The sequence below is a fragment of the Juglans microcarpa x Juglans regia genome, chromosome 8S (assembly GCF_004785595.1).
Source record: "Juglans microcarpa x Juglans regia isolate MS1-56 chromosome 8S, Jm3101_v1.0, whole genome shotgun sequence".
NCBI lineage: Eukaryota > Viridiplantae > Streptophyta > Magnoliopsida > Fagales > Juglandaceae > Juglans > Juglans microcarpa x Juglans regia.
In genome coordinates, this window is record NC_054609.1 from 11505251 (window position 1) to 11532703 (window position 27453).

Below are 27453 nucleotides of genomic sequence, written 5' to 3' on the forward strand. Positions count from 1 at the left end.
CAATCTTCCAACTTCTAAGATGCATGTGTATCAGATCGAGCTCCAACTTCAAGATTCAAGCCTATTCAAACCTACATTCTGGTACATCAATCCTAACGACATGTGATTTTTACCCAAAGACGTAATTGCTCTGTTACCATTTTGTAACACCCCCAACCTTCACTTGGGATGTAACGGAAACTTGGAGAGTCGGGAAATGCAATGTGTGGTTATATATCCCCGTTCATGACAGTTAATATGCAATTCATCATAGTATACAACTAGCAGTATACAATAATCGCAACGAAAAAATTGTGACTTATAAAAATGTTATGCCAAAATGAACTAAACATCTCAATAGATCAAATTAACCATAGATAAATACTGTCTTACTTAAAAGAGGTCCAAATAGTAAGACATAAGTTCAAACATAAAGTGGAAAATAAAATCAGCTTATTATAGACACTAGATCAAGGTTTCGTAAATAAAGCAAGTCAAATCATTTCTCTCATCTGCTTTATGGTGTATAGAGCCATCGCCATAAACATCAATATCAAATCCAGCTTCCAGTTAGGGTCGGGCTCATTTTCAACCATTTGAAGCCAAGAGTTGGAGTTCATTACCATCTTGTTTGTCATAATAGGTCGGTCCTGACAAACCTTCTACCATTCCAGAAGAGATGGTAGTGGAATTATCACAGTAAGATTCATTGAAATCTCAGTAAGTTAAACAACTAACTTGCACAGAGATAATATATGCATGATTAATGATAAACATGAGATACATGCCAAATATGCAGAAAACCCGTATTTGTCTCCCATCCAGATTCCTCAATATTTTTCAGAACATTTGGTACTTCATCTTTTTAAAAACATAACATCTCTTATTCATTAGAGCCATTATTAACAGAATATAACATATGGTAACGTCACAACTCCCCATTTGCATTAGGGGTGGGCAAGCGTGCCCCTTGCTACCACACCCCTGTCCGCTCCGCCTCGCATGGAACACCCATAGTGGGGGCAGGAGGAGCGCTGACTCCAGAGGGCCCCGCCCCGCCTCCCGCTCCGCACCTTTCCTTATTTAATATAAAAAATTATAATTTTTAATATTTATATAAATAATTTATATAAATATATTGTATATAGATATATACAATTTGTTAAAAACTTGAAATTGAATTCAAGTTGATGGATTGCCTTGGTCTCCTAAACCAGCCATTATGTAGGAGGTCAAGACAATACAATAATCATACTTAAGCAATGTGCGACTTACTTAGGAGGCCAAGACAATTCAAAATACAACTCTAATGAGTTTATTTATTTTTTGATGTATAAATTTCAATTTATAATTTAAATTATATTTTTATTTGGGTCTAAAAAATTTTTTAGACAAAAAAAATAATTTAGGCCCAATGTGTCATTGGGTGGAGCAGGGGGCGGGGTAGGAAACCCTCTCCCCGCATGGTGAGGGGTGGGGTGTGGGGTTGGGTCTATCCCGCCCCGCACTATGCGGGTAGCACCTCTATTTTGCATTATGAGTACTTGCCGGTGACTGTAGTACAACTCATGTTGAAAGTATGTTGTTTGCATATTCATAACTTAATGCATTGATATCATGCCATTTCATCATCATCATAACATATGCACCTGCCAACATTAAGTGTCATCTATGACTTCTATCTTCTCTTTAACATGTGAACTCTTAATGCATAAATAAATCATGCACTTCAACCCCTAACATGATGATAATAGGTTTCTAAAGATTTACAACACAAACTTTGGGAAAATAAATCATGATATGAATAGGTCACTTTCAAGCAAGTGGAGATAGAATGTGCTTAGATGATCAATACAAGATATTGACTTACAAACTTATCATGACATGTTTTTTTTCTCAAATTTAAATGTTCAGTCAATTTTTCAAGACATTAACTAAGCTTAGGATAACATATCAAGACATGTCATGGCTAAAATTTCATACTAAAATAATTTACACATGTAAAACTCCAAATCTGAACCGTATGTGCTTTCCCAAGTTCAACCTTATATAACTCAATCAAATCTTCCTATTTATACCATAATTTAAAGCCTAACATGTAAAAAGTCACCCAACAAAAGATAGGGTACCAAAGCATGGCTTATGGGTTTTTGCCAATCAATTTTGTTGCCTATGGGAGGTGATTGGCCAAGCATGTAATGAAGTACTTTGGGGCACTTCCTTAGGACTAAATAGTAGAGGTGATGGTGTGTGGGGGATGGCTAACTTTGGTGCATAAAAGTTTTGAAGAAGCATGGGTATTCAGTTTGATCAATTCTTCATTTCCTAGGTGAATAGTTGAGTTTTTGGCTTGACTCTTGGAACTGTTCTTGGCCTTGTTTTAGATCTGGGTTTAGGTGACATGATGAGGGTTGAATGGTGCAAAAAACCCCTTTGAAAACTTGTTGAAGAGCCATGGTTTCAATGGCTTGTTGTGGGGTTGCAGGGTTTGCACTTGTGTGTGCCGATTGGTGGTCTTTATTGGCATTGTCATGCCCTTTTCTCAAGTGATGTGGGTGGGGTTTGTTCTACTAGTCTAGGGCTGCCTAAGAGTGATGCAAAACAAGTGAGAAAGAAAAAAATTACAATTAAAAAATCATGAAGAAAAGAACTTGAAGAAAACTATGCAAATCATGGTGTTTGGGTTAGTATTCATGAGCATGATGAGGGTTTTGGGTCCTACCCTTGGGTTTTACTAAGTTGGGCCTATAGTCTTGGGTCTTACTAAGTTGGGCCCAATAGTCTTTTGTCTATTAAGTTGGGCCTAATATCTTGTGTCTATCCATAGTCCTTTTATCTTAGTAAGCTAGGGACCTTATTAAACCAACTCCTGGGCCTTCTCCAATTCATCCAGAATTTTAACCAAGTCACTTAACCCACCAAAGTGGCAACTCTCCAATATGCCACTTGTCATTCTACCATTGGTCTCTTAGCATATTTTCTCAAAATTAATATAGTACTAGAATTCTCTAATAACTCTAACTAAACCAATCGTGTAAACTTCTATGCCAACTCAGAAATTTTCCTTTTTATCTCCAAGATCACAACTTCTACTTGACTAGGATCATAGTTACTATGGCCAAGTCCTATGGTGCTTTTAAGTGGGGTGTTATAGTAGTCCATCTCGTCATCCTCATAATCAAGTTAGTTGACTAAGTCACTCCCAAAGGGCTCATAAATTACCGCTCTCTGACTTTACCTCCATAAGTTCTCCCATTGTGATCATACCTAATTCTTCCAATGGCACACATCGTCCAGTATCCTAAAGCAAGCCATGTAGTCTAGAATCTTCAATTCCACAAAAACATATGCTATAGAAGCCAATGGGTCCTAGTTTTTTGCTTCATAATTTAGATTACATTGCCCACTATTGATTTCTAGGCTTTATCTTTTAAGCTTCTATTCAACTCGCTTTGGTCACTTGACAATCTCCTCAAGTCTTTATCATTAATAGCCATAAATGCTTACTACAACAAGACCAACTTCCAAAGAAATGTATAGTGAATTAGTGGTCCCAATTCACCACTAATTCCTTACTATCCTTGCCAAGATTTTATTTATAAATTATCATATTACTAAGCACCACATTTTTGCTGAGTACTCTAGTAACTTTACCAAGATACCTAAAGCTACAACCTTTTAAACATATCACTCTCAATTCTAGTCCAACCCAGCACCTACTAAGAACACTCTCATCACACTTTGGTAGAAAATAGACTTCACTCCCATAACCAAGTACTCTCAATCTTATTCTTAGATCATCTCTTACATCTTTAGTCACATACAGTGGAACACTCTACTCCCCAATAAAGACATTTTAGAATTTTTGGGGAGCCAGTGTGCTACTAAACTTGACTAAATTTTTTTTTTTTTAATGACGCTCCAGATGCGGAAGATTCCATAAATAAAACAACTTATTAAATACTTAAAATCCAAAGTAGAGGTTGCAGAAGCACTTTATTTAAAAAAATACTAAAGTCTCATGTGCTTGTCAAAATAATTTATTTAAACCTTAAATCATAAACTGAACATGATCTAAACTATCTAGCCATCTTCCTCGCCTCCCTGGGTCAAGCCCTATCCTGCAATCTCATCCTCATAAATGTCATTACCTGGGGTAGTTTAAAAACATAAAAATATACAAAAATGAGTCGAATACTCAATAAATAACACATCATACAGTAAACATAATAAATATAAGGTTTCTTGAAAAACGTGCATACTATAAATACATACGTAAATAACATAAATATGAACTTATCTTTCACATATCATAGGCCGATACCCACAGTTGACCCCCGTGAGTTAGGGCTAGCAAATCTAAGTAAATTTTGATTCTGCCCGTGGTCGCGGGTTATGGAATCCATACATAAGGAAGACATACTGTGTGCACTACCAGCATGTATGACTTGACAATGCAATATGTCCATAATATAGGTGCCGTCTTCATATCATAACATAGGTCGTTGCATATCTTATCATTCATATTTCATCATAATCATATTTGCATACTTGTCATATCATAAATTTCAAAAGAAATTGCATGCATACTTGTAATAGCATATTGTAGATTTAAAATAAAATCGTATTCTTTCATAACATGTTGTGGTACATGGCTCCTCACATAAAATCATGATTTTTCATAAATATTTTGATGCATAAATCTTCACATAAAATCATGCATGGTTTTTGATAAATATTTTAATGCATAACTCTCACATACAATCATGTTTTTTCATAAATCATTTGATGCATAACTCATTTCATAAAATTATGAATTTTCATAAATAATTTAATGCATAATTCTTCATGAAAAATCATGGATTTTCATGATTTTATCATGCCTTAGATATGTAAAAAGGGGCTTCCAATAATTTATAAAAGACATGTCTTTACTGTACATACGTGTAAGAGAGAGGCAACATGATGAGAAAGAGAAAGGTTACGGGAGGGAAGAAGCATGGCATGAGGGAGAGAGAGGACCCATCGTGAGGCCGTGAGAGGCTTGCGATGGATTGGGGGTGCCGAACAGCCCTTGGCAGCGATTTCTATGGGGTCTCGATGTGGAGGAAATTATTGTTGAGGCTGGTGTGCAGTGGCTCATGTTGGGGACGTACATGCTCTGTTTTGAGGGGCTAAAAACAGGGGTGTGGTTGGCACCATTTACGTGGGCTGCGAGACGACTCTGTTTGCCGTGTGATGGTTGTTATGTGTGGAAAGGCTAGTGATTCTTGGTGCACTGCTGTGTGTGGTTGGTCTACGATGAGTGTTGGTTGTGTGTTTGGAGGTGGATAAGACCAAGACTCTCTCAGTGGTAGACTTGTGGCTTGGGGCGTGAGTTGGTTTGAGGAGAGGAGGTGGCAACCATTGGTGTGTGGTTTCTGGTGTGCTATAGGACTGAGGGGAGGTGGTTTGTGAAATGGGTGTTGTGTGTGAATGACGTGTTGTGCGTGTGTGAGTGTTACCGTGTTGTCTCGGCAAGGTGGTGGAGTTCCCGTTGTCAGCAGCAGGGTGATGGCTAAGGCAGAGGGGCTCAAAGTGGTTCTTAATAGAGGGTGGCTCTCAATTGTTTTTCCTAGATGTGGACTGGAGGTTGTGCATGAAATGTATAAATAGACGTAGAGATGTGCATGTGTGACTAACAGAGAGAGACGTGCATGGCTTGGAGTTCACGGAGGAAAATCAGTTAGGGGTTTTATTATAAAGAGGAATCTAAAATGCTAATAGTGTTTGGACTCTTATTCACAAGGTTGAAGTTTTTTTAAAAAAATAATAATGTAGGCTTAACTCTAGGTTAAAATAAATATAACTTATCTGATAAACTCTCTTATAGGCTTTAACTCATTTATTGAGCCTAATAAAATTATCCATAATTTATCCTTAATAATATAAGTTAGGTCGTTACATACAGTCTCCTGGAAGATACATTCGTGATCACTAACAATATACTAGTACAAATTAATCTATGGGTAAGGCTTGACACTAAAATGTGTGATCTAAGAACTTAGAAACCCATACATAAGTTAAACCCATGTGATGATTAAGATTGAGTGGTTTAGAAAGAAGTAGTTTGAAACCAAATAAGACATCAAGAGTTAGAATTTACTCGTATGCTTCCTATCGATGGGAGGAAACTGATCTACTAAAAGGAGTCATACTTTACTTTGGCACAAAAGGTGTGCTCAACCAAGTGACTAAGAGAGGATTTGATTTATAACTGAATTGTGGAGGTCACAACAAAGTATTTTAAACTCTAATAATTCTTCAGTGATAGCTCCAAAACATCCTTGTCATAATACCAACGAGTTGCCAAAATGGTTTCATCGAGATAGACAAGAAGGTAGACTTCAAAAATAAGTAACATAAATATGCAAAAATGAAATCTATATATATATATATATATATATATATATATTTATTTATATTACCCAAGTTTCATCCAAGGTCCACACGCATCATCCAAAATGAGCAATGCTCTCCAAAAGGTCTGACACCATTTTGACCAGTAATAATGAACATCGATAAACTTTCATCCAACAACATTTTCTTGAAGGTTCATCACCTACACTCCAACTAGCATTCGAACTAGTAGTATCAACCAAAGGACCATTAAATATGCCAAAATCATATCTAACCCTACTAACCCTAACTTGGATTTAACCTAATCCATCCAAGTGTATTCCTAAATTAGCTTGATCACATTTTATACCATCAAGCTGATGTATCATTTCCTATAATTTGTTGTACCTATATCCTTAGATCAGACAAAATACTTACCTAAAATTTGCGTAATTATAACTTGAAATCTGGTAAGAATCATTTTCCAAACTTATGCACATTCTATAGCTTTATATATGATATAGTCATTATCGAGAATCTGCAGAATCGATACCTTCAAATCTCGTAAAACTTTGACTCCTAATTTCTCCCAATCCATATTGTAGGTTTAATCAAGACTCCTATCCCAATAGTTAACAGACCCAAAACTTCATATGTGATTAACTTACATACTAAATTTGCAGACCGTAAAACTTCAAATCCTAATAGGAATCATTCCTTAGAGTCTTCAACTCCAAAACCTTAAATCTTAGGCGTGGTACAGAACTATTACCTTTCTCAATTTGTAACTTCCATTCCTATCCTGTGATCAGGACGACTAGACCACGTCATCCTTGTTCTATAATGGATGTTGTCATGCTTTCTTGCTTTAACACACTAGTTCCATTCAAGTTTTAACATCTCAAATTCAAGCCTAAATACACAGATAATTCAAGCCAAGATTCTGGTACTGAACCCTAAGTGACTTGTGGGTTTACCTTGAGACGTTATTGATTTGATACCACCCTGTGACGCCTCAAAACTCCGCTTGGGATTTGGTAGAAATTGAAATGTTGGGACATACAACACAATATTACATACCTCTATTCATGACAAATAAGATGCAATGCACCTAGCATGCTTCTAACAATATACAATAAATGCAGTAAGAAATATTTCTTCCTACTTGAAATATGTACCAGAATGTACTAGTATCACAAAATAACTTTTCATAACATTAATCAATATAATAGGGTTCCAAACATTGACCTTTTAAACCCTCAAGAGATAAGCACATTGTTTTAGGTTACACGGTTCCACTATGTATTTGTCAACAATTATGTCATGCCAATCATCCATCTTACCTTTAATCTACCTAATACAACTTCTACCATTCTAGGAGGAATAGTAGTTGAGACTATCACAGTAAGATTTTTCAATCTCAACAAGTTATGCTTCTAAGCTACCATTAGTATAAAGAATGCATGATAATAAACATGACATGTATGCATGACAGACATGAACTTGCTTTTAAAAACATGACTTTATTGAGATTAGAGTTTTTCATACTTCATGAACTATTTTCTTGTAATTACATTTCCCGTCTTATTTTCAATCGCTTCAAATCCTTCCTTGAGTTGATTGTATCTTTACAAAGAATGGATGCTCCACAGTTCTCCATAAACTGTGTGCTCTTGCTAGTACCGCATCACATCACAGGTCCATACACCAACTATGAGTACATCATCAGAGTCTTACCTCATGGTAAATTCTTACCATCAGTCATTGGCGGCACTCACCAGTATTAGATGCCTTTTGACTTCGTTCCGAAAACCTTTTGGTCACATTTAAAGCCTATTGACGGTCTTTGTCAACCTAGGAGATTTCACTCCATTTTATTTACTTCAAAGTGGATAGAGGAGTTCCACTAGGATTACCCTTCATCCTAACATTTGGAGTCACGATAAAAACTTAACATTTCATACTTGACTTAGAAAAATATTTCATGATAGACTCATATGCTTCATGATATGTATTTATACTATGCGACAGATATTCATGCCTGTTACGTATGACAACATGGCATGGAATAATCATTTGAATAAGAAAATTATTTAATTAAAATATGGTTTACTTGCATGAAATTTAACTATTTAATATACTGTCATACACTAAGAGTAAGTTAGAAGCTAACTTACAAATATCCTTATGTATAAATGTAGAGTGGGCTAAAATGGAAGATATTTTAGGATTAGAAAATCTCATTTAACTTAGAAAAACCAAACTTACTAATCCTAGAGTATTCTTTGCAAAATTTCCCCTTAACTTTAGGAATCTGCAACCAATCCCCTAAACTTTCAATAATTACAAAAAAGCCCAAAATTTCACCAATCTTCATAGACTTCATGTGTTTTCTATTCTAAGTCTATTTATGAACTTATAATTGACAAAAACACACATCTACTACAAGAACCCTACCTTAGCCGAAACCTCTAAACCCTAATTTTCACTTGATGTATTTTTTGTCCTCCTTGCATACCATTTATACTATGATCCGAATTTAGCACATGACCAACTCTTAATGCCTAGTTTAGTAACATGTTAAAACACCATATATACAACCATTATTGTGATATACTTGATATATGAAGCAATCAACTCAAAACATCTAAACCTTAAAGTGGCATTTCTATTGCAAATGACTAAGAACCTTGATAAATCACCAACCTTGGCTTCTATCATGCTAAGTATAGATCCCTAGTTTGATAATACATTGCACCAAATAATATAATTCAATATAACAAAGAGATAGGAACCGGTTTGTACCATAAGCCCTAAACCGAATCATACATGCTTTGTTCTAGACTACTTTGACTAAATCCTTAGGTAGCGTGCAAGTTTTGAACTAAATCATCCATACACTTCAGATACATGCCCTAGATAAGCCTTAGCACCATTTAAAAACATATCATAACAAACTTCAATATTAAGACAAGAAACATGTCCTGATCCTCAAAACTTGCATCAAACCATGTGTTCTTGCATGTCTGTCAAAAACTCAACCTAAACTCTAATTACAAGGCTCAAACAACAACTCAATACATAGATTCAACTCTTATTAACTAGAGTTTATAGGATCCAATCATCAATCCAAGAATCTAGAGCTCAAAGAATAAATGTGGCTCCCTCGACCCCCACGTGTTATTTTTATGGAGTTCGTGACACCGGGATGATGACCACACGGATCACGCACCCCAATAACTCTCAGTGCTCAAAGTGTGTACAACATACATAAAATGTACAGTAATTTTCGCAGCGGTAAAAATAAAAGGGTCTTTCTTTATTAAATACCAGAATTGTTCATAAAACAGCAAAATATCTTTACAAATATTTTACAGTCTTCCGTCAGATAATTTAAAGAAAGCAAATAATATAATGGAAACAAGTCCCAAAATGCTGAACAACATAACAACGACTTAAGCTTCTGGCAGAGTCGGTCCTTCAGGTTCATACTCGGCCTCTGCGTCAAACTCTACGGCACCATAAAACGGAACCGTAGGGTAAACACCACTATGAGATTATGACATCTCAGCAAGTAATTAACCAAAATAACATTCAAGAGATTTAAAACATATTTATACAAACACGTGTTCCCATGAGGACAAATAACAACTTACATTTCTTTCCCAAAAATATCATTTGTATTATTATACCCAAAAATCCCATTTTTGTCCCATTCATATTTATTATGAATTCACGCATGCACCATGGTCTCCCCTATGGACCGTCCGCACACCCTGGCTCTCTTCATCACATCACGGGTAACGTCCGTGCATAAGATTTCGTAACGAGCGATGCTCAGTTCTGCGCCCAGCGCGTACATGGCCAAGCATCCTCTAACCTCGCCAGCCAAAGGTCTCGGAATCGGTACGAGAGCGTTACCGTCTCGTCCGTTCCCGTCGTCGCCCTGCGACAACTCAGAGGATGTCACGTCAGTCTGTTACGCTTCCGAGTGACCAGAGAAGCTCCACCGAGATAATGCCCCATCTCAGCTTGGGGTCGTGAAACACACGCACCCACACAACAGTATCAATAACCAACTGACTTCGTGACATTACCGCATAATTTAACAAAATGATAATTTATGCATTTCAACAGTTTTATTAGAAAACGCATTTAAATATTTCATTTTACAAGTTCTCAATAAACGCCGAAACACAATTTCATAAATACACGCATAGTCCCATCCGCTAATCCGGCCCAAGGCCCAATTACATTTAAAATCCCAACAACTTTGACGGCCCAAGGCCCATTTTTCACAATACCATTAAAACCCAACACTTCAACAAATACAATACATTTTCATCAAACCAATAATGTACAAATAAACAACAGTTTATAAAGCCAATAAATATAACAATTTATTTATAAATTTGAGAAATTACAATTAATATTTAAATAAAGAGAAAATTACATACACACGATGAAATTGATAAAAATCTGGAAGATCACGTGAAAGGAAGTGCTGCCAATAGTGGCGACGGTGTCTCACGGCTGAAACCGTTTCTCTCAACTCACGGGTTGAACAAAACAGATGAAAACTCAACAACAATCCCAACCAAAATACAAGATTTTGAAAGCACAAAGAGCTCGGCAAACATCACAACACCTCACGGATTTACAAACCAAAAACCCAGAAATTTCAAGAGAAAATTGTTCTCGGATCACACCAAAAATCCCGATTAATTTAACCCAAGCAAAACCAAACACACTCCAATGGAGATCCCCAACCCATGAGAAGCCGTGGTCTACTTATAGGCCAAAAATGGCGGTTCGCATGGCGTGCGTGTCGCACGGTGGAGGAAGGAAATAACTGCAGCATGCCGTGGAGAAAAAGAAATCCTCTTGCGGATGCGTGGCACGGCGGCACTCACGGAAGCCATGCCCATCGCCACCGAGGAGCTTGCGGAAGAGCTAGTGACCATGCGATGCCACGGGTTGACAGCAAACCTTCGGGGTGCATGCCGAACGACACGAGAGAGTGAGACGTAGGTGGAGGTGGCTCTCGGCTGGGATTTATTTCGGCAGTAGCTGCGTGGAGATCCGGTGGGAGAAGTAGAAATGAAGAAGAAAAAGGAAGAAGAAGAATCGGGAAGGAGATTGCAGAGTGCGGCGCGAGAGAAGGGAAATAAGTGGAGCTAGGGCTCCATCAAAACGACGTCGTTCCTCAAATGAGAGACTGGGCTCTCACGGGCCGCACGGCTGGGCCGTGTTCCGCACAAGGCCTGGGCCCCCTTGCTGGGCTGGGCCGGATTTCGGGTCACCAAAAATACACACACACCCACGGCCCACAGAGAAAAACACACACACAAAGCCCAATAAATAATCAAGCAAAATAAAAAGCCCAAAAAATATAAACACAAGTCCAAAAATAAAAACAATACAAATAATTAAAATAACATTCTCTAAATTAAATTAAAATAAAATACCAAAACAAATAACATATTTAATTAATACAATAAAATAACACCTTAAAATAATAAGGATAAAAATCAAGTGAAACTAGAGATCTCACAATAAACTTAAAGAAAAAGTTTCATGCTTAAAGTTTCAGTTTCCATAACCCTAATGGAGCGTTCAAACTTTTATAATGAAACCTCTTGTGCTATGAATCAAACCAAAGATTTTCAGTCCAACAAAATACTGACATCAATAGGATCGAAAATATCTAATATTAAACAACACTTCAACACAAAATCTCCAAGGCAAACAAAACAAGTAAGCCGAAACTATCACTTCAACATCCTCAATATTCAACCACCAAAACTTTAAGGAAAAATAATCCAACACTCAACTAACAAGATCTTAACTTATAAGAAAAGAGGTTGAGAAGAGAAGAGAAAAGGTTGAGAAAAAGACTCATAAAGCTTGAGTACCAAGAGGAAAAGCCTAACCTCTTCTGACTCAAATCTCTCACTCGGTTTTGCTTTCAACTCCCAAAGAGTGAAAGTTCGATTGTGTGCAAAGTGAGGAGAGATGTGGAGCATGTGGGACTAAGAGAGGATGAAGGAGAGCTGACTTGGGGGTCGGTTTTGGGCAAGTCATGGTGATGGGAAGATTGCTTGATTGCTTGGACAAAGATCTTGGGTGGTTGGGTTGAGGTTGACTAATTGAGTGAGGGGGAGGAAGTGTGTGATTTTTGCTTGAGTGTAAGGTCACTTTTGGGGTCAGAGAAAGTTTTTTGCTTGAGTAAAAGTTTGATTATGTGCAAAGTGAGGAGAGATGTGAGGCGTGTGGGACTAAGAGAGAATGAAGGAGGGCTAGCTTTGGGGTTCCGTTTTGGGCAAGTCATGGTGATGGGAAGCTTGTTTGATGACTTGGACAAAGATCTTGGGTGGTTGGGTTGAGGTTGACCAATTAAGTGAGGGGGAGGAAGTGTGTATTTTTGCATCAGTGTAAGGTCACTTTTGGGCTGACATGAGTGTACTTGGTAGGTCATGGAAGTGGTCAAACAAGGGTGTCTTTGCTTGTGGAAGAAACCAAGGGGTTGAGGCCATTCGGTTGGTGCATTTCTCCTAGCACCCAATTGCACTAATTTTGGATTTGGTTGGGGTTTCAAGCATCAAATTAATGGGACTTGATCATGAATGGTACTATGGTGTAGGAGAGTGGCATGAGTGAGTAAGAGAAGTACATGGGAGTGTGACGGTTGCTTGTAAAACTTGCTTATGTCAAGAGAGAAAAAGAGTGACAAAACTGAATGGGGCTTTAGGCCTTTTTGGGGTTTCGGTTTCTCACTTGGGGTTTGGGGTCTCAAATTTCCTTTTGAGGGCTGACCAAGAGGTACATTTTGATTGTGTGGGTGGAATAGTGTGGTGGCTGTAAGAGAGGCATGGTCATGTAAGAGAGTATGGAGTTTGCTTGATTCTCTCTTAACCTCTTTACACAATTGTACTTCACTTGACATGTGTAAAGAGAGTTTCAAATGGAGAGTGGTGATGGTGTCATGTGTCCATAAGCTTCCCTAGTTATCCTAAGCTGATTTGGACATCCTACATAGTGATGTGATAGTTGCATGGTGACGTGGCGCTCTCCAATTGGCCTATTTGGCACTCGAAAATTACAAAACTTTTTATTATACCATAAAATCCTAAAAATCCATACGAACCTAATGGTGCAACCCTTTTCATCTAATTATACTCTTTAGCACCTATAAAAATCCAAACGGTATTTCGTCCCTTTAGTGGATCATTTTTCGACTACGCCCAATGAATCGAAATTTAACCTAGTCCTCTAGCCATGAAATTTCTCCTAAGTTTTCATGACCTATTAACAATCTAACTAAAAGCAAATCTTTCCATCGAATTTCTTTCGAGGCTTTACTATGGCGATCTTTGAATACGAAAATCCTTGGAGAGAAAATAATAAACCTCTCCTTGTATAGAATGATTTAATTACTCGGACTACCTTGGGCTTGAGGTCCAACAACGTAATAAATTAAACTAATCCAAATCTAGTGAGCCCGACTTCTAGATCCTTACTTTTACTCGAGGCATCACATCCGAACACAAATAAATTAACAAAATATTTATATGGAAACAACATGATCCTCATTTACAATATGAAATTCTTAATCACGATCCCAAACATGTTTTATGAACTTAATAACTTTCTAAATTCTCTTAATTATTAATTTTATATTTGAGAGATTACAGCGCAACTTTTGTATAACTTTTTCTACTATTTAAACCACATCTCAATTATGAAAGACGATGTATTCTTTTCACCGAGTCAGGAAGGTTCTTCTTACCCGAGTATCGTTCGGGTCCCTGTTTGGGTCGTGGCAAGATTTGAAGGTATACATGATCAATTGGTGACAAAAAAATTCTAGAATTTTAACTTTACATTTATTTTAATGTTTCTTAAGTTTTTTTTTTTTAAATAGTTTTACTGATTTTTTTTTTTTTTTTAGCTTTTTCTTGAGTTTAGTTGATTTTTCATTTTATTTTTGTTAGGTTTTTTCAGTTTTTATTTATTTATTTTTTATCTTCCAACTTTATAATTTTCCTTAATATTTTGGGTACTTTTAATATATTTGTATTAAAAAATTGTCATATTTTTAGAATTTTTTTAATAGTAAGTGTTGAAAATAGAAAATATATGACATATAGATGTTTGGATGTTGAACTGAGTTGAGTTGAGTTAAGATGATAAAATATTGTTAGAATATTATTTTTTTAATATTATTATCATTTTTGAATTTGAAAAAAATTAAATTGTTTATTATATTTTGTATTGAAATTTTAAAAAAATTGTAATGATGAGTTAAGATAAGCTAAGAGGAATTAATGATCCAAACGTACCCTTAGATACATTATAAGCTTTGTTTGCTTTCACATGATATCGCTCACTCATTGAAAATAGAAAATGTATGACATTAAAAAGATACACATAGTTTCATTTGTTTTTATAACTCCTCTTAATTCATATTATATAATCATTATAATTTTTTTTAAATTTTTATATAAAATAAAATAAATAATTTAATTTTTCAAATATTAAAATAAAAATAATATTAAAAAAATATATTTTAATAATATTTTATTTAATTTTTAATTTTAATTTTAATTCATTTGATCTCATCTCATCTTTATTCGAAAATAAATGAGCGCTCCGACTAAATTTTAAGAGAGATGGACACGGGAGATAAAATTAAAAATAATATAAATTCTCAAACCAAACTGATATTGCGTGGGAAAAAAACTGAAACAACATTCTTAAAAAAAAAAAAAAAAAAAAAAAAATTCCGGAAAAGACTTTCCAATTTCAGAATTTCTCTCGAAACTGACCAAAAGTATACAGTCACGGAGAAACGTTAGTCGACTCTCCAAAGCTAATTAACTAACCAAAATCTCCAAAGCCAACTCAAAACATCCAGTGTAAACTGTAAATTGGAACCCTAAACCAGAAATCCTCAACTCTCTATGTAGATTCTGAATGAGCTGAGCTCGTTTTGGCTCTCTCTGTTTTTTTGGGTGAAGACGATGACTTTGGCGCAAGCTTTTTCCGTTCCGAACGTCCCTTCTTCGTGCTATCAATGTGGAATTAATGGGGATTGCAAGTCTCAGAAGGAAGATCTCAAGGTCTCCGTTTTGGCTTTGGCTACTGCAGGAAGCTCTAATCTCGGGCTCTCTAGGATTTCGATTGGGTCGCATCTGTGGAGGTCTGAAGCTCACAGCCGGCGGTGGAGATCCAACGCCGTTGACACCCGCATTGTCCAGAATGCACCCTCTCGGACCACTGTCGAAATCCCCGTTAACTGTTACCAGGTCACTTTTAGTAATCTCTCGCTCTCTCGCTCTCTACCACAGTATGTGTGTGTATGTATGAATGTAGGTCTTTTTAAAATTATTATGTTAATGTGTTACTTAATTCTTTCTCGGTCTATTTTATCGAATGATTTGGTGCCCTTTTTGCTATGAATTTCTGTTTGGTCGGTGAGAAAATCGATAGGAAATGAGAAGGAAATTGAATTGAGCTGTATGCTTCACAATACAATAAGCTGAATGATTGGCCAAGGCTTCGAATAGGGAATGGCGCCAGCGTGGAAAAAGTGAGTGTTTCTTGCAGTGCCGTTTCATCTTGTGGTTACTGAGAAAACCTAGGCAAAGAGAGCAAAGTGAATTAAAGATGTCTGGTTAAGCCTCTGGTTATGCCTAGTGGCGGAGATATATTTCTATGATTGTGATGATTGTCAGTAATAGTTTGAGAAGATTGCTTTAGTCTCTACTTCTTGTTTATCCTGGGTAAACTTGCCGAGGAATCTGTATGAAAGAATAATAAAAAAAATAATATCAGCATTCGTTCGATCATTTGCCCATTTCAAGAATGGTCATTGATCAACTAGGGATTTTTCGTATATGAGTTAGGCTAAATAGAATAAGCTGGTTAGGGTTGACTGGTGTACTCGATACAGAATGCAAAAACTGATTCGTCTCATACTATTTGATCTTAAAAGTGATCCTAGAAGCAGCCCATGTACTTACAGTTGGTCTCTCGCATGATTTGTCCTGATGCATTGAATGATAAACACGTAGAGTCATTAAGGGGCTTACAGGTAAAGTCCATTTTAAGGTTGAATTGTGGGCAGGTTTCACGTTTCTAGCTTGCTTGCGCACTTCATCAAACTAAATCTGACTGTATGATCATGCATTGGCTTATCAGCTTTGCAATATTAATGGGATTTGAAGTAGTAATTCTTATCCAAAAGATGGTATGTGAAATGGTATCGTAGAATTTTGTCGTATATGTACTTGTCAAAAAGAAGAAGAAGAATTTAGTAGCACATGCTATCATGATGGCATTTTCATTGCATAGGAGTCCATTAGGTCAAGGAGGAGAGATATTGATTGACCACCTCTTTTACTAATAATCTGATCTTAGCCTATGTGAGGAGTTCTTGAGTGAGTTGTACTATGAGTTGGAGATGATCATCTTGTGTTACTTAGTTCAAGACACTTTTTTTATTCATGTATTGTATCATGGATAGGGCTCTTTTTTTTCCTTCATATTTCTTGTTTGAGGGGCTCCTTGCTGGTTGTTTGCTCAGAAGAAAACTTATATTTCTAGCTGCCTTTTCTTCCTTTCTACATTTTTATCTGATTTCTTTCCAGTAATGCCTGGAGTTGTTATGCCACAATTTCTAACATATTTCTCATAGCACTAGCTCAAGAACATATTGGAATCCAAGTATATGGAACATTGAACTAAAATAATAATCTTTGGCCTGATAGTTTGATTTTGTGTGGGTCATAGCATGGCCTTGACACGTACCCAGGTTGAATATATAGAGTTAGTTACACTGTGGGGAGATCATTCGTGTATATGTCCCTTATACTTGGGCTTTTGCCTAGTCTTATGATCAATAAAAAAGATTTTTCCGTTGATAAGTAAGAAAATTTTATTAATCATGTAATTAGGCATAGCCCAGGTACACAAGAAGTGTACAATAGGTGAACCTAATTACAAGCCAAGTGTTGTGAAAATCAGCATAAACCAATCAAAAAAAATATTACAACTCTCAATTGGATTTATTAGTCCTTGGGATTGATTATACCTGTATCATTTTTCCTGTTGTGGTTATTTACCTTTTATATGTGTGCAGAAGGTTGGTGTAACAATGTGTTATTCTGGTTTGGTCCATTATTATTTTTTGTCGGTTTTTTTCTCTTTTTCATCTTTGTGTTTGTTCCTGGTTTGCAGGAGAAAAGGATTTATTTGACATTCTTCCCTTCTGTATCCTGCCTTTATTATTATCCTGCCTCCCAGATCCTGAATCTTAGCTTAACGTGCAACTTTCTTCATGTTTTCCCACACCTTTGTTCTAGTTTATCAAGTTATGCAAAGTTTTCATAGTTTCTACTTGATTATGTAATTGTCAGATATAGAAAAAAAAAGCATTTGTGAAGTGTGCTCCTTGAATCGCCTTATTCATATTTTGTCCACTTTTCATTTGTTTGTGTCTGCATGTTTAGTAACTTGCTTAGTGCCAATGGTTTTTATATCACAGCTTCTTGGTGTTCACGATCGAGCTGAGAAAGATGAGATAGTTAAGTCTGTGATGAATTTGAAGATTGCTGAGATTGAAGAAGGTTACACCATGGATGCTGTCGTATCTCGTCAGGTAGAGACTAGACAGAAAATTATGTTGTCTTTTTGCTGATTCTCATTGTTCTTTTTTTTATATAGCTGTTTTGTATACTATTTTTGAGTTTTCTTTTTCTTTTTTGGATTGCAGGATCTTCTAATGGACGTGAGGGATAAGCTTCTTTTTGAACCAGAATATGCCGGCAATATGAGAGAAAATATCCCACCTAAATCTCCCCTTCGAATTCCTTGGGCTTGGTTGCCTGCTGCTCTTTGCCTCCTTCAAGAGGTACAGACTTCTGTTTACATTTAACTTTGTAAGTAGTTTATAATAGTTGTGCTTTAGGATTTGTTTTGTATTTCTATGTGTAGAGGAATTATATCCTTTTGTAGGTGCAGTTATTGCAGGTTTTGTAGCGAAACTTCTATCTTGTCCTGCTTGTGAGTGCTTGTTCTTTCTTTATGCTAACATATCATCATCCCCTTACGATGTCTCTCAAAACTGTGGAATATTTCCCTATTTGAAAAAAAAAAAAAGATTTGAATAAAGCAATGTAAATTTCCCCAATCTAGGTTGGAGAGGTGAAGCTTGTGCTGGATATTGGCCGGGCAGCTCTTCAGCATCCAGATGCTAAGCCTTATATTCACGATTTGCTTCTTTCTATGGCTCTGGCTGAGGTAAGGCATTTCAGCAAAGAAGTCAGGAACTTTTACCATCTTTTGTAGCAGCCTTGTTATGCCTCCTCGTCTCATCCTAGGTGCTTTCTTGAAGTGTGCAATTGCAAAGATTGGTTTCGAGAAGAACAAGGTGTCCCAAGGATTTGAAGCGCTTGCTCGTGCTCAGTGTTTTCTAAGGAGTAAAATATCTCTTGGAAAAATGACACTGTTATCACAGGTAATGCACATTTCCTCGTGTGCTTTTGCATCTAACTTAGGGCTTGTTTGTTTTCAGAGATGAGATGAGATGAGTTGAGATTAAAGTTAAAAAGTTGAATAAAATATTGTTAGAATATATTTTTTAATATTATTTTTGTTTTGAGATTTGAAAAAGTTGAATTGTTTATTTTATTTTGTGTGGGGATTTGGAAAAGTTGTAATGATGAGGTGAGATGAGATGCAATGTTTCCTGAAAACAAACGAGGCCTTATTTGTTCAAGAATCTTTGAAGCATTTGCTTGGTTCTACGTACAGGAGGGATCTCCTTCATTTCTTTTGCCATATCTGATGAATCAATAGTTGAAATTGAAGCCATCTGATATCTCTCAATCTCTTGGTTACATATAAGAAAAGAGAAAACAAGATCCAAATAATTATTGGAAATGTGTGCTGATCACATCATAAAAACAAAGGGTCTAATACTCTTATGTGGAAAAAATGGCCCTAGAAACTTTGTGGAGGGGATAAGTCGTGCTGGCATTTTATTATGTTCTGTACTTGTTAGTTGCTTTAGGCCCCGTTTGGATTCGGAAAGTATTTTATCTTATCTCATCATTACAACTTTTTCAAATTTTCACACAAAATATAATAAACAATTCAACTTTTTTAAATCCCAATTCATCTTTTTCAAATTTCAAAACAATAATAATATTAAAAGATAATATTCTAACAATATGTTTTTCAACTTTCATCTTTTATCTAAAACCATCTCATCTCATCTCTGAATCCAAATCAGCCCTTAGAGTAAACTCGATTTCCTACAACTATGATAATTCTTTGGCATTGGTTCTTAGATAGAAGAATCTCTGGAGGAGCTCGCACCTGCTTGCACGCTGGATCTATTAGGCATGCCTCATTCACCTGAAAATACTGAAAGGAGATGTGGAGCAATTGCGGCCTTGCGTGAACTGCTCAGACAGGGCCTTGAGGTGGAAACTTTGTGCCAAGTTCAAGACTGGCCATGCTTCTTGAGCCAAGCTCTTAATAGGCTAATGGCTTCAGAGATAGTTGATCTTCTTCCATGGGGTAATTTAGCTGTTACACGAAAGAATAAGAAATCAATTGAGTCACAGAATCAAAGGGTTGTAATCGATACCAGTTGTTTCTATGTGGTGTTAATAGCCCATTTAGCACTTGGATTTTCAAGCAAGCAGACAGAGTTGGTAAGTCCTTTCTATGCAGCTTAATTTATAGACTGTTATCCCCACTTCCCTCTTATACCCTTTGTACTGGATGCGCCTTTTGTATCATTTAATGAAGTCGTTTTACTTATATACATATAAGTTATCTCCAGTCCTCTCCTTACTCTTATAATTTCTTAGGAAAAGGCTTTTGTTCATTTGGTGTATTTTGTATGTATCTTACAATCATCAACATTACCATTCGGGTTCCATTTCTTTAAGAGAGGGAGAGCAGAAGGGTTGATGCCCTCCATTTATTACTATGTGTTTATTTTATTTTCATGCAGATAGACAAAGCAAAAACTATATGCGAATGTTTGATAGCTTCAGAAGGAATGGATCTGAAAGTTGAAGAAGCTTTTTGCTTGTTTCTTCTTGGACAAGTACAGTACTCATTTTGATTCTGTTCCATTTCTAGCACTGACTTCATGAAAATACTTTGGGAATTGTTGTCTTGGTTTCAGCAGAGAGAATTTCCTTTCCCTTTTCTACTTTCTTCTAGATTAAGAACTACTTTGACTGATGTATTGGTGTCTAGGGTACTGAGGTGGAGGTTGTTGACAAGCTTCAACAGCTTGAATCGAACTCAAATCCTGCTGCACGAAGTTCAATCTCGGGGAAGGAAATAAAACATGTTTCTGGTGCAAAACCATCATTGGTGTGTCATCTCTCTCTCTCTCTCTCTCTCTCTCTTGCTTCCATCTTGAAATTTTTATTTTTGTTGCCCCGACAAACATGTTTCTGAGGCTGCTTAGTTGGGTGGTCCAATTTGGGGGAACTCAGTTAATGAATGATGATATATGGCAATTAACTTGAGCATTGATCCTACTGATCAAAAAAGAACTTATACATATGATCCTAGATTCCTAGTCTTCCTTGGCAGTATGATGCCTGTATCTGATTTTTGTTTCTTTTTTTGACATAACTTGCATTATATCATGGATGATTGAATCTTGTGTATTGTCTTCGTAAACTACTAATTTTTCTTATTGAACCTGTCAGCGATTGAGGGACACATGTAGTGGGCATAGTCATACTTCAGTGGATGAGGGCATCTTTCGGCACTTACTCTCCTTTTCTTGTTTTCTTATTTGTGGTTGAAGAAAAGCAAAATGGTTGTTTAGGTTTTGCCCTGATGGATATGACCATTTTGTTAATTGCACTGTGTTCTGAATGATGCCATTTTTCACTTCAAATTTCATGCTTTGTGGTTGATACCTTCTTGTCATACTGCCTCTCCTCTCGACCAGGAAATGTGGCTGAAGGATGCTGTGCTTGCTATCTTTCCAGATACACGAGATTGTTCACCGTCATTGGTAAGGTTCATGATGGTGGATACAAAGTAGATAAGACCTTTAGTTTTTACAGGAAGTCATCAGAGATGTATGTTTATGCAGGTCAACTTTTTCAGTGGAGAAAAAAAATCTCCCGGGAGCAAGAAAAGTAAAGTTCCACAAACTGTGCGTACGGTATGCCACAGACCATTGGTCTCTTCTCCCCTGTCTGAGCGGAAAAGTTTTGAGGAATCTCTTCCATATGCAAGCTCTTCTCGACTTCTTGGGCCTGTTAAGCAGTTGGCTCCAGATTTGCAAAGTCCATTGATATTGGACAAAGGTAGCAGCGGCAGCACTGATAGCGGGTCTTGTGAATCAAACAAGAATCCTGGCATGCACCATAATAAAAATTGGGAAAGTTGGCTGCCCCAAAAATTGATTGGAAGGATAACTTCTGTTGCTGTACTGGGGTGCATTGTGCTTGTTACCTATAAATTATCAGGCATGAATGTTGGTAAGATGAATAGAGCGTCTAAGTGGAACTCCAGTACCCCAAACGTGGAGACAAGTTCACTTCCTCAGACAACAGATTCGATGGTGGATTACGGGCTTGATTATACTCAAGGAAGTGGTATTGCTGGCAGACTCAAGAAGCTTCTGGCAAGTGCTAATATCCAGTTCAAGAACTGCCCAGATGCTAGAAATCCTTATGTTTTATCCCCTGCTGCTAGTCTATCAGCAACTATGACGTCCATGTACAAGAGGGTAATGCCTATGGAAGAAGCTGAAGCCCTTGTTAGGCAGTGGCAAGCAATTAAAGCTGAGGCTTTGGGGCCTAGCCATCAAGTTCATAGCCTCTCTGAAGTCCTTGACGAATCAATGCTTGTTCAGGTAACATGCACGGATTGGTTTTCACATCTTGTCATGCCATTATATTACTATCAAAATTTAACATTATATTCTTTTTTTATTGGCACTGGGTGTCCGAGAAAAAGTCTCCACTAATCCCAGGGTTGCACAATATATTCAAAGTGTATTTTATATTAGATATCATCGTTTTTTTTTTCTTCCCCTGTTGGGGTGTAAGATAGCCTCTCTTCCTATGACTTACCTAGGCCTTCCGTTGGGGGCTCCTTCGAGAGCATCTTCTTTATGGGACACAGTGGTTGAGAAAGTAGAGCGTAGACTGGCGGGATAAAAAATGATGTATTTGTCAAAAGGTGGTAGAATTACATTGATTAAAAGCACTTTATCTAACCTACCAACTTATTTTTAATCATTGTTCCCTATACCTGCAAGTGTGGTGGTTCGAATTGAGAAATTGCAACGTGATTTCTTGTGGAGTGGAATGGGGAAGGAGTTTAAGTTTCACCTAGTCAAGTGGGATGCCGCTCCATTTCTAATGGTGGTTTGGGCATTAGAAGTTTGAGGATCTTTAATTGGGCGTTACTTGACAAGTGGCTGTGGAAATATCATAAGGAACCAAAAGCCCTATGGAAATTGGTGATTGAGAGCAAATATGGAGGCTTATGGGGGGGGATGGGGCACTAAAGAAGTAAGGGGGACGTATGGAGTGGGTTTGTGGAAACAAATTAGAAGAGGATGAGAGGTATTGACTAGACACACTAGACTTCATTTGGGTGAGGGCTCCAAGATTAAATTTTGGAGAGATATTTGGTGTGGTAATAGCACTCTACAAGAGATATTCTCTTTACTGTTCAATATTGCTAGTGCTAAAGATGTCTCAATGGTAGAAGTCATGGAAATATCAGGAGGGCAAATCTGTTGGAACATCACCTTTAATAGGGCGGCACAAGACTGGGAAATGAGCAGCTTTGAAGATTTTTACAGCCTTTTGTACTCCATAAAACTGAGCATTCAGCAAGAAGATTTAATGTGGTGGATACCCGATGGTAAAGGGGTATTCTCGGTTCGCTTTTTTTATAAGATTCTCACACAAGAACCCAAAACTTAGTTTCCGTGGAGAAGGCTTTGGAGACATAAGGCGCCTCCCAAAGCAGCTTTTTTTGTGTGGACAACCTCGTTGGGGAAGATTCTCACAACCGACAACTTGAGGAAACGAAGGGTAATCATTGTAGATTGGTGTTGCATGTGTAGAGAATGGGGAGAGTCTGTAAACCATCTTCTACTACATTGTGAGACAGCTCGGGTATTATGGAATGAGGTGTCAGGAGATTAAACTTTTCTTAGGTTATGTCGGAGACAGTGGTGGAAATGCTGGCCAGCTGGACAAATCTAAGAGGCATGCAACAGATTAAAGCTGTCTGGAAGATGATTTCTATATGCATTATGTGGTGTTTATGGCTGGAGCATAATGACAGGACATTTGAGGACAATGAGAGATCTCAGGAGGAGCTGAAAGATTTATTCTTTAGAACACTTTGTACTTGGGCCATTGCTGTTGACTTCAATGGCATGGACCTTCATGAGTTTCTTATCTATAATGCGCCTACGTAGTGAAGGGCATACTATTGTTTTTTTGTTTAGATTTCTGTATATAGCTCTGCCTATTCTTTGATCAATAAAATTTGTTTACTTATCATTCTTTATGATTTAGGTACGTGTCCTATACTTAGGAAAAACCCAAATCTCAAATTTCATAGTAAACAAATTATATTAATATAAAAAAATGAATTATATTATATGATCTGATAGCTGAAGTTGTGAGTAATTTGATGATCTTGAACTTATCAAAAAAAATTTGATGATCTTGATTCAAAGAAAAATAAAAATCTTGAAAGGTTAAAATTTCTTGATGAAAATTAATTCAATACTAAAAGCTTTATGGAGGGGAGTGATGATTGTAGTACCCGCAAAATTTATTTTGGCTGAATACAAGGCTGAACTTTTCTTGTCAGAATATGCCTAAACTTTGATACAGGCCCTTACTTTTACTTCCTGTAGTGGAGAAACTGTATTGACAAAATTAGTGACACTTTTTCTTTCTTTGACGTCACAAGATTAATGCTCATTATTATGCTTTTGGGTGTTTTTTGTTCATGTGATGTTTTGCAGTGGCAAGCTCTGGCTAACGTGGCAAAGGCCAAGTCTTGTTATTGGAGATTCGTTTTGCTACGGCTATCTGTTCTGCAAGCTGACATTATGTCAGATGGGATTGGAGCAGAGATGGCAGAAATCAAGGCTCTTTTAGAGGAAGCCGCTGAGCTTGTTGATGAATCTCAACAAACAAACCCAAATTATTACAGGTAAATGTAATAACGTTATGCATCAATTTTTTAGTGTTACCAAGAATCATGTTATGCATTACTCATTATTCATGTTTAGTGTAGAACATAGATCTTAGCCACTTCTTACAACTTTTAGTGTCAACATTAGATTTTTGTTATTAAATCTATCCATATGGATCATTAATGTGCGAATACTCCCGACTTTGAAGATGATTCCGAAGATAATAGTTATATACATATATATATATATATATATATATACACATAGGTAATTCCGAAGAAATAGTTGTAATATCTCTAGCAATGTTCCTAAATTATCTTTTATTCCTGGCTTTATTTATATTGATTGTGTAAAGCAAGCAGCATTCACAACTTATTCTTTATCTCCTATAAAATCAAGTTTGGAATTTTTTGCTTTTCCTTTTGACAATCTTTTCTTTTGTTCGTCTCAACTTAATAATTGCAGCACCTATAAAGTTCGTTATGTTCTAAAGAGGCAAGATGATGGTTCATGGAAGTTCTATGAAGCTGAAACCCAAACACCATCATAATATTCAGCCTAAATATGGAAACATGAGCCATCTTCAGCTAACTTGGTTCTTCGCATCTTCAACTTTTATCTTGCTGAGGAGACCTGTAAAAATGAAAGAGGATATCCGAGGAGGGCGTGAGAACCTTTAACAACTGGTTAGATGTACATCATGTGAGTGGGGTTTGCTGCTTCTTAAAGGGTGGATAGAATAGGTGCATTCAAAGGAAATGGGAGCTGAATAATATGGTTAGTCCTTACGAACTTTTGTAAAAAGTGTCAATGACCTAATTTGGAATCTACATCAATTTTTCGTATTATTAATGTGAGTTCTGATTCTTTTCTGGAATTTTTTTTTTTTTCATTCTTTTCAAAATTTTGACATTCGTTTAAGAAAATTCCAAAGATTTTGAAAAAAATGGGAAAAAAATTGTTTTTTTTTTAATTTATTTTTTTATTTTTTATTAATGGTGGCCAAATATAGTTGTCTAATAATATCACTTTCCTTGTAAAAAAACTGTGTTTGGTTAAAGAAATCTTGAAAATATTTTTGAGAAATCTTGGAATGCATTTTCTATTAGTTTTGATGGAGGTAGATCGGAAATTTTGAATAATGCTCTTTAAAAAATGTGTATTGGGATGTGTGAAAATGGATTCGTAGAGTTGAAAAGTAATTTAAATACCATTGTTTTGGGGTATTTTCGTTTTAGATTTTGTAAAATTTATTATTTTTGTGTTTTAGGATTTTTATTGAAATATACTAAAATGATTGGATAAGAAATTGAAAGTCGGAGATAGAAAATTATTTTGAGATTGAATTTTGTTTTTTTAAATGGAATAAGCCAAAGAAGGCTTAAAAATTTGAGAATAACACAGATTCTTTTGAAATAAAGAAGTGCGAAATTCCCATCTCCACCTACTCTAATCGGGTGGAGGGAGAGTTCCACTCCAAAACCCTTGTACGAAGGCGGGAAATGTCTCAACCATTTCATAATAACTCAAAATGAATTGAGACTAGCCCTCGACTCACAATGGAGCGAGATACAAATTAAAAGTTGAATATAATATTATTGAATATAATTTTTTAATATAAATTTTATTTTAAAATTTAAAAAAATTAAATTGTTTATTATATTTTGTATGAAAGTTTAAGAAAATTCTAATTATGAGATGAGATGGTTTGTGAAAACAAACGAGGTTAATCCCCCCACTATAAGAATTGAAATTAGCTCTCCACTCATAGTGGCACTAGGGGATGTTTGGAAATAATTTTCATCTTATTTCATCTCATTTTCTTCTTAAACATTATTTAAATACAAACACTTTCAAACTAATCATTGCAACTTTCTCAAACTTTCAAACAAAAAGCAAAAACGAATTTAATTTTTTCAAATCTCAAAATAAAAATCCTATTAAAAAAGTATATTCTAACAATATTTTAACTTTATAATATTTTTTATTCAACTTTCTCTCTTTTTTTTCAAAATCCAATACATACTTAACTCAAACTATCTTACTTATATTCATAAACAATCATACTATTGTTCACAAAATTTTCATCTCATCTCATTTTCCAAACATTTATTTCATCCCCTTAAGACAATATTTGGTTACCAAAAGTATTTGGGATTTTGTTTGCGATTAGGTTTTGGAAAATGAGACAGAAAAACTTGAATAAAAATCTCTTTTAAAATAAGTCTTGTATTGGAGTTTGTGAAAATCAATAGATAAAATTGAAAAGTTATTTGAATATAATTTTTTAAGATTAGTTTTTGTTTTGGAGTTTGTAAAAATTGTATTGATTTTTTATTTGCGTAATGATTAGATAAAAATTTGAAACAGAGAATTTTTATGTTTAATTTGAGTAATATTTAGGAATGAAATCATGAAAAAAGTTAAAAAATTTGGAAAAATACTTGGTCCCGACTACAAACACTCTCAATAAAATGAGAAGAATGCTAATAGAGCATAAAATAGTGCTGCATACAACACTCTCAACTCCTTGTATTATATTTTATGTTTACTGTAGCTACAAGCTAGACAAAAAGCAATAAAAACTATTTCTTCCCTAAAAAACACACTCTCTCTCTTTGCACTTTGATTGCGTGGGAGATAAAGTAAGTGTAAAGATTATTTTGGGTTTTAAGAAATTATGTTGTTTTAGAGAATAATTTTCTAAAACCATTTTTTTTTTTAACCACTACAATGTTCACCTCTATCTTCTTTATCTCCATCTTCCTTTAAAAAAGGCTACCACCCTCGTGCTTCTTTTACTTACTCACATATGTTAATTAGAACTTTTAGAGTTTGTATCTACCAATCACATGCAGGCCTGTGCATAT

The 27453-nt window shown here is 36.0% G+C and overlaps 1 protein-coding gene across 2 annotated transcripts; it reads left to right on the forward strand.

Annotated features, from left to right (window-relative positions):
• The first annotated feature begins 15144 nt into the window (after positions 1–15144).
• On the forward strand, positions 15145–25460 carry LOC121244441 (plastid division protein CDP1, chloroplastic). 2 transcript variants are annotated; one of them, XM_041142514.1, is made up of 12 exons: positions 15145–15665; positions 17906–18019; positions 18134–18271; positions 18556–18660; positions 18755–18877; positions 19713–20081; positions 20387–20482; positions 20638–20757; positions 21350–21415; positions 21497–22264; positions 24410–24600; positions 25049–25460. In XM_041142514.1, the coding sequence occupies exons 1-12, from the start codon at positions 15381–15383 to the stop codon at positions 25131–25133; spliced, it is 2460 nt and encodes an 819-aa protein (XP_040998448.1). In that variant the 5' UTR covers positions 15145–15380; the 3' UTR covers positions 25134–25460. The 2 variants fall into 2 exon arrangements, with proteins under 2 accessions (XP_040998448.1, XP_040998449.1); XM_041142515.1 differs by lacking the exon at positions 15145–15665 and adding an exon at positions 15759–15949.
• Positions 25461–27453: the final 1993 nt, after the last annotated feature.

Bases quoted from the DNA above. Each gene is read 5' to 3' on its own strand.
- LOC121244441 (XM_041142514.1), top strand. From the start codon at position 15,381: ATGACTTTGGCGCAAGCTTTTTCCGTTCCGAACGTCCCTTCTTCGTGC. The intron at 18,878-19,712 runs GTAATGCACATT...ATTGGTTCTTAG, and splicing joins AAATGACACTGTTATCACAG to ATAGAAGAATCTCTGGAGGA. The intron at 20,758-21,349 runs GTGTGTCATCTC...CCTCTCGACCAG, and splicing joins CTGGTGCAAAACCATCATTG to GAAATGTGGCTGAAGGATGC.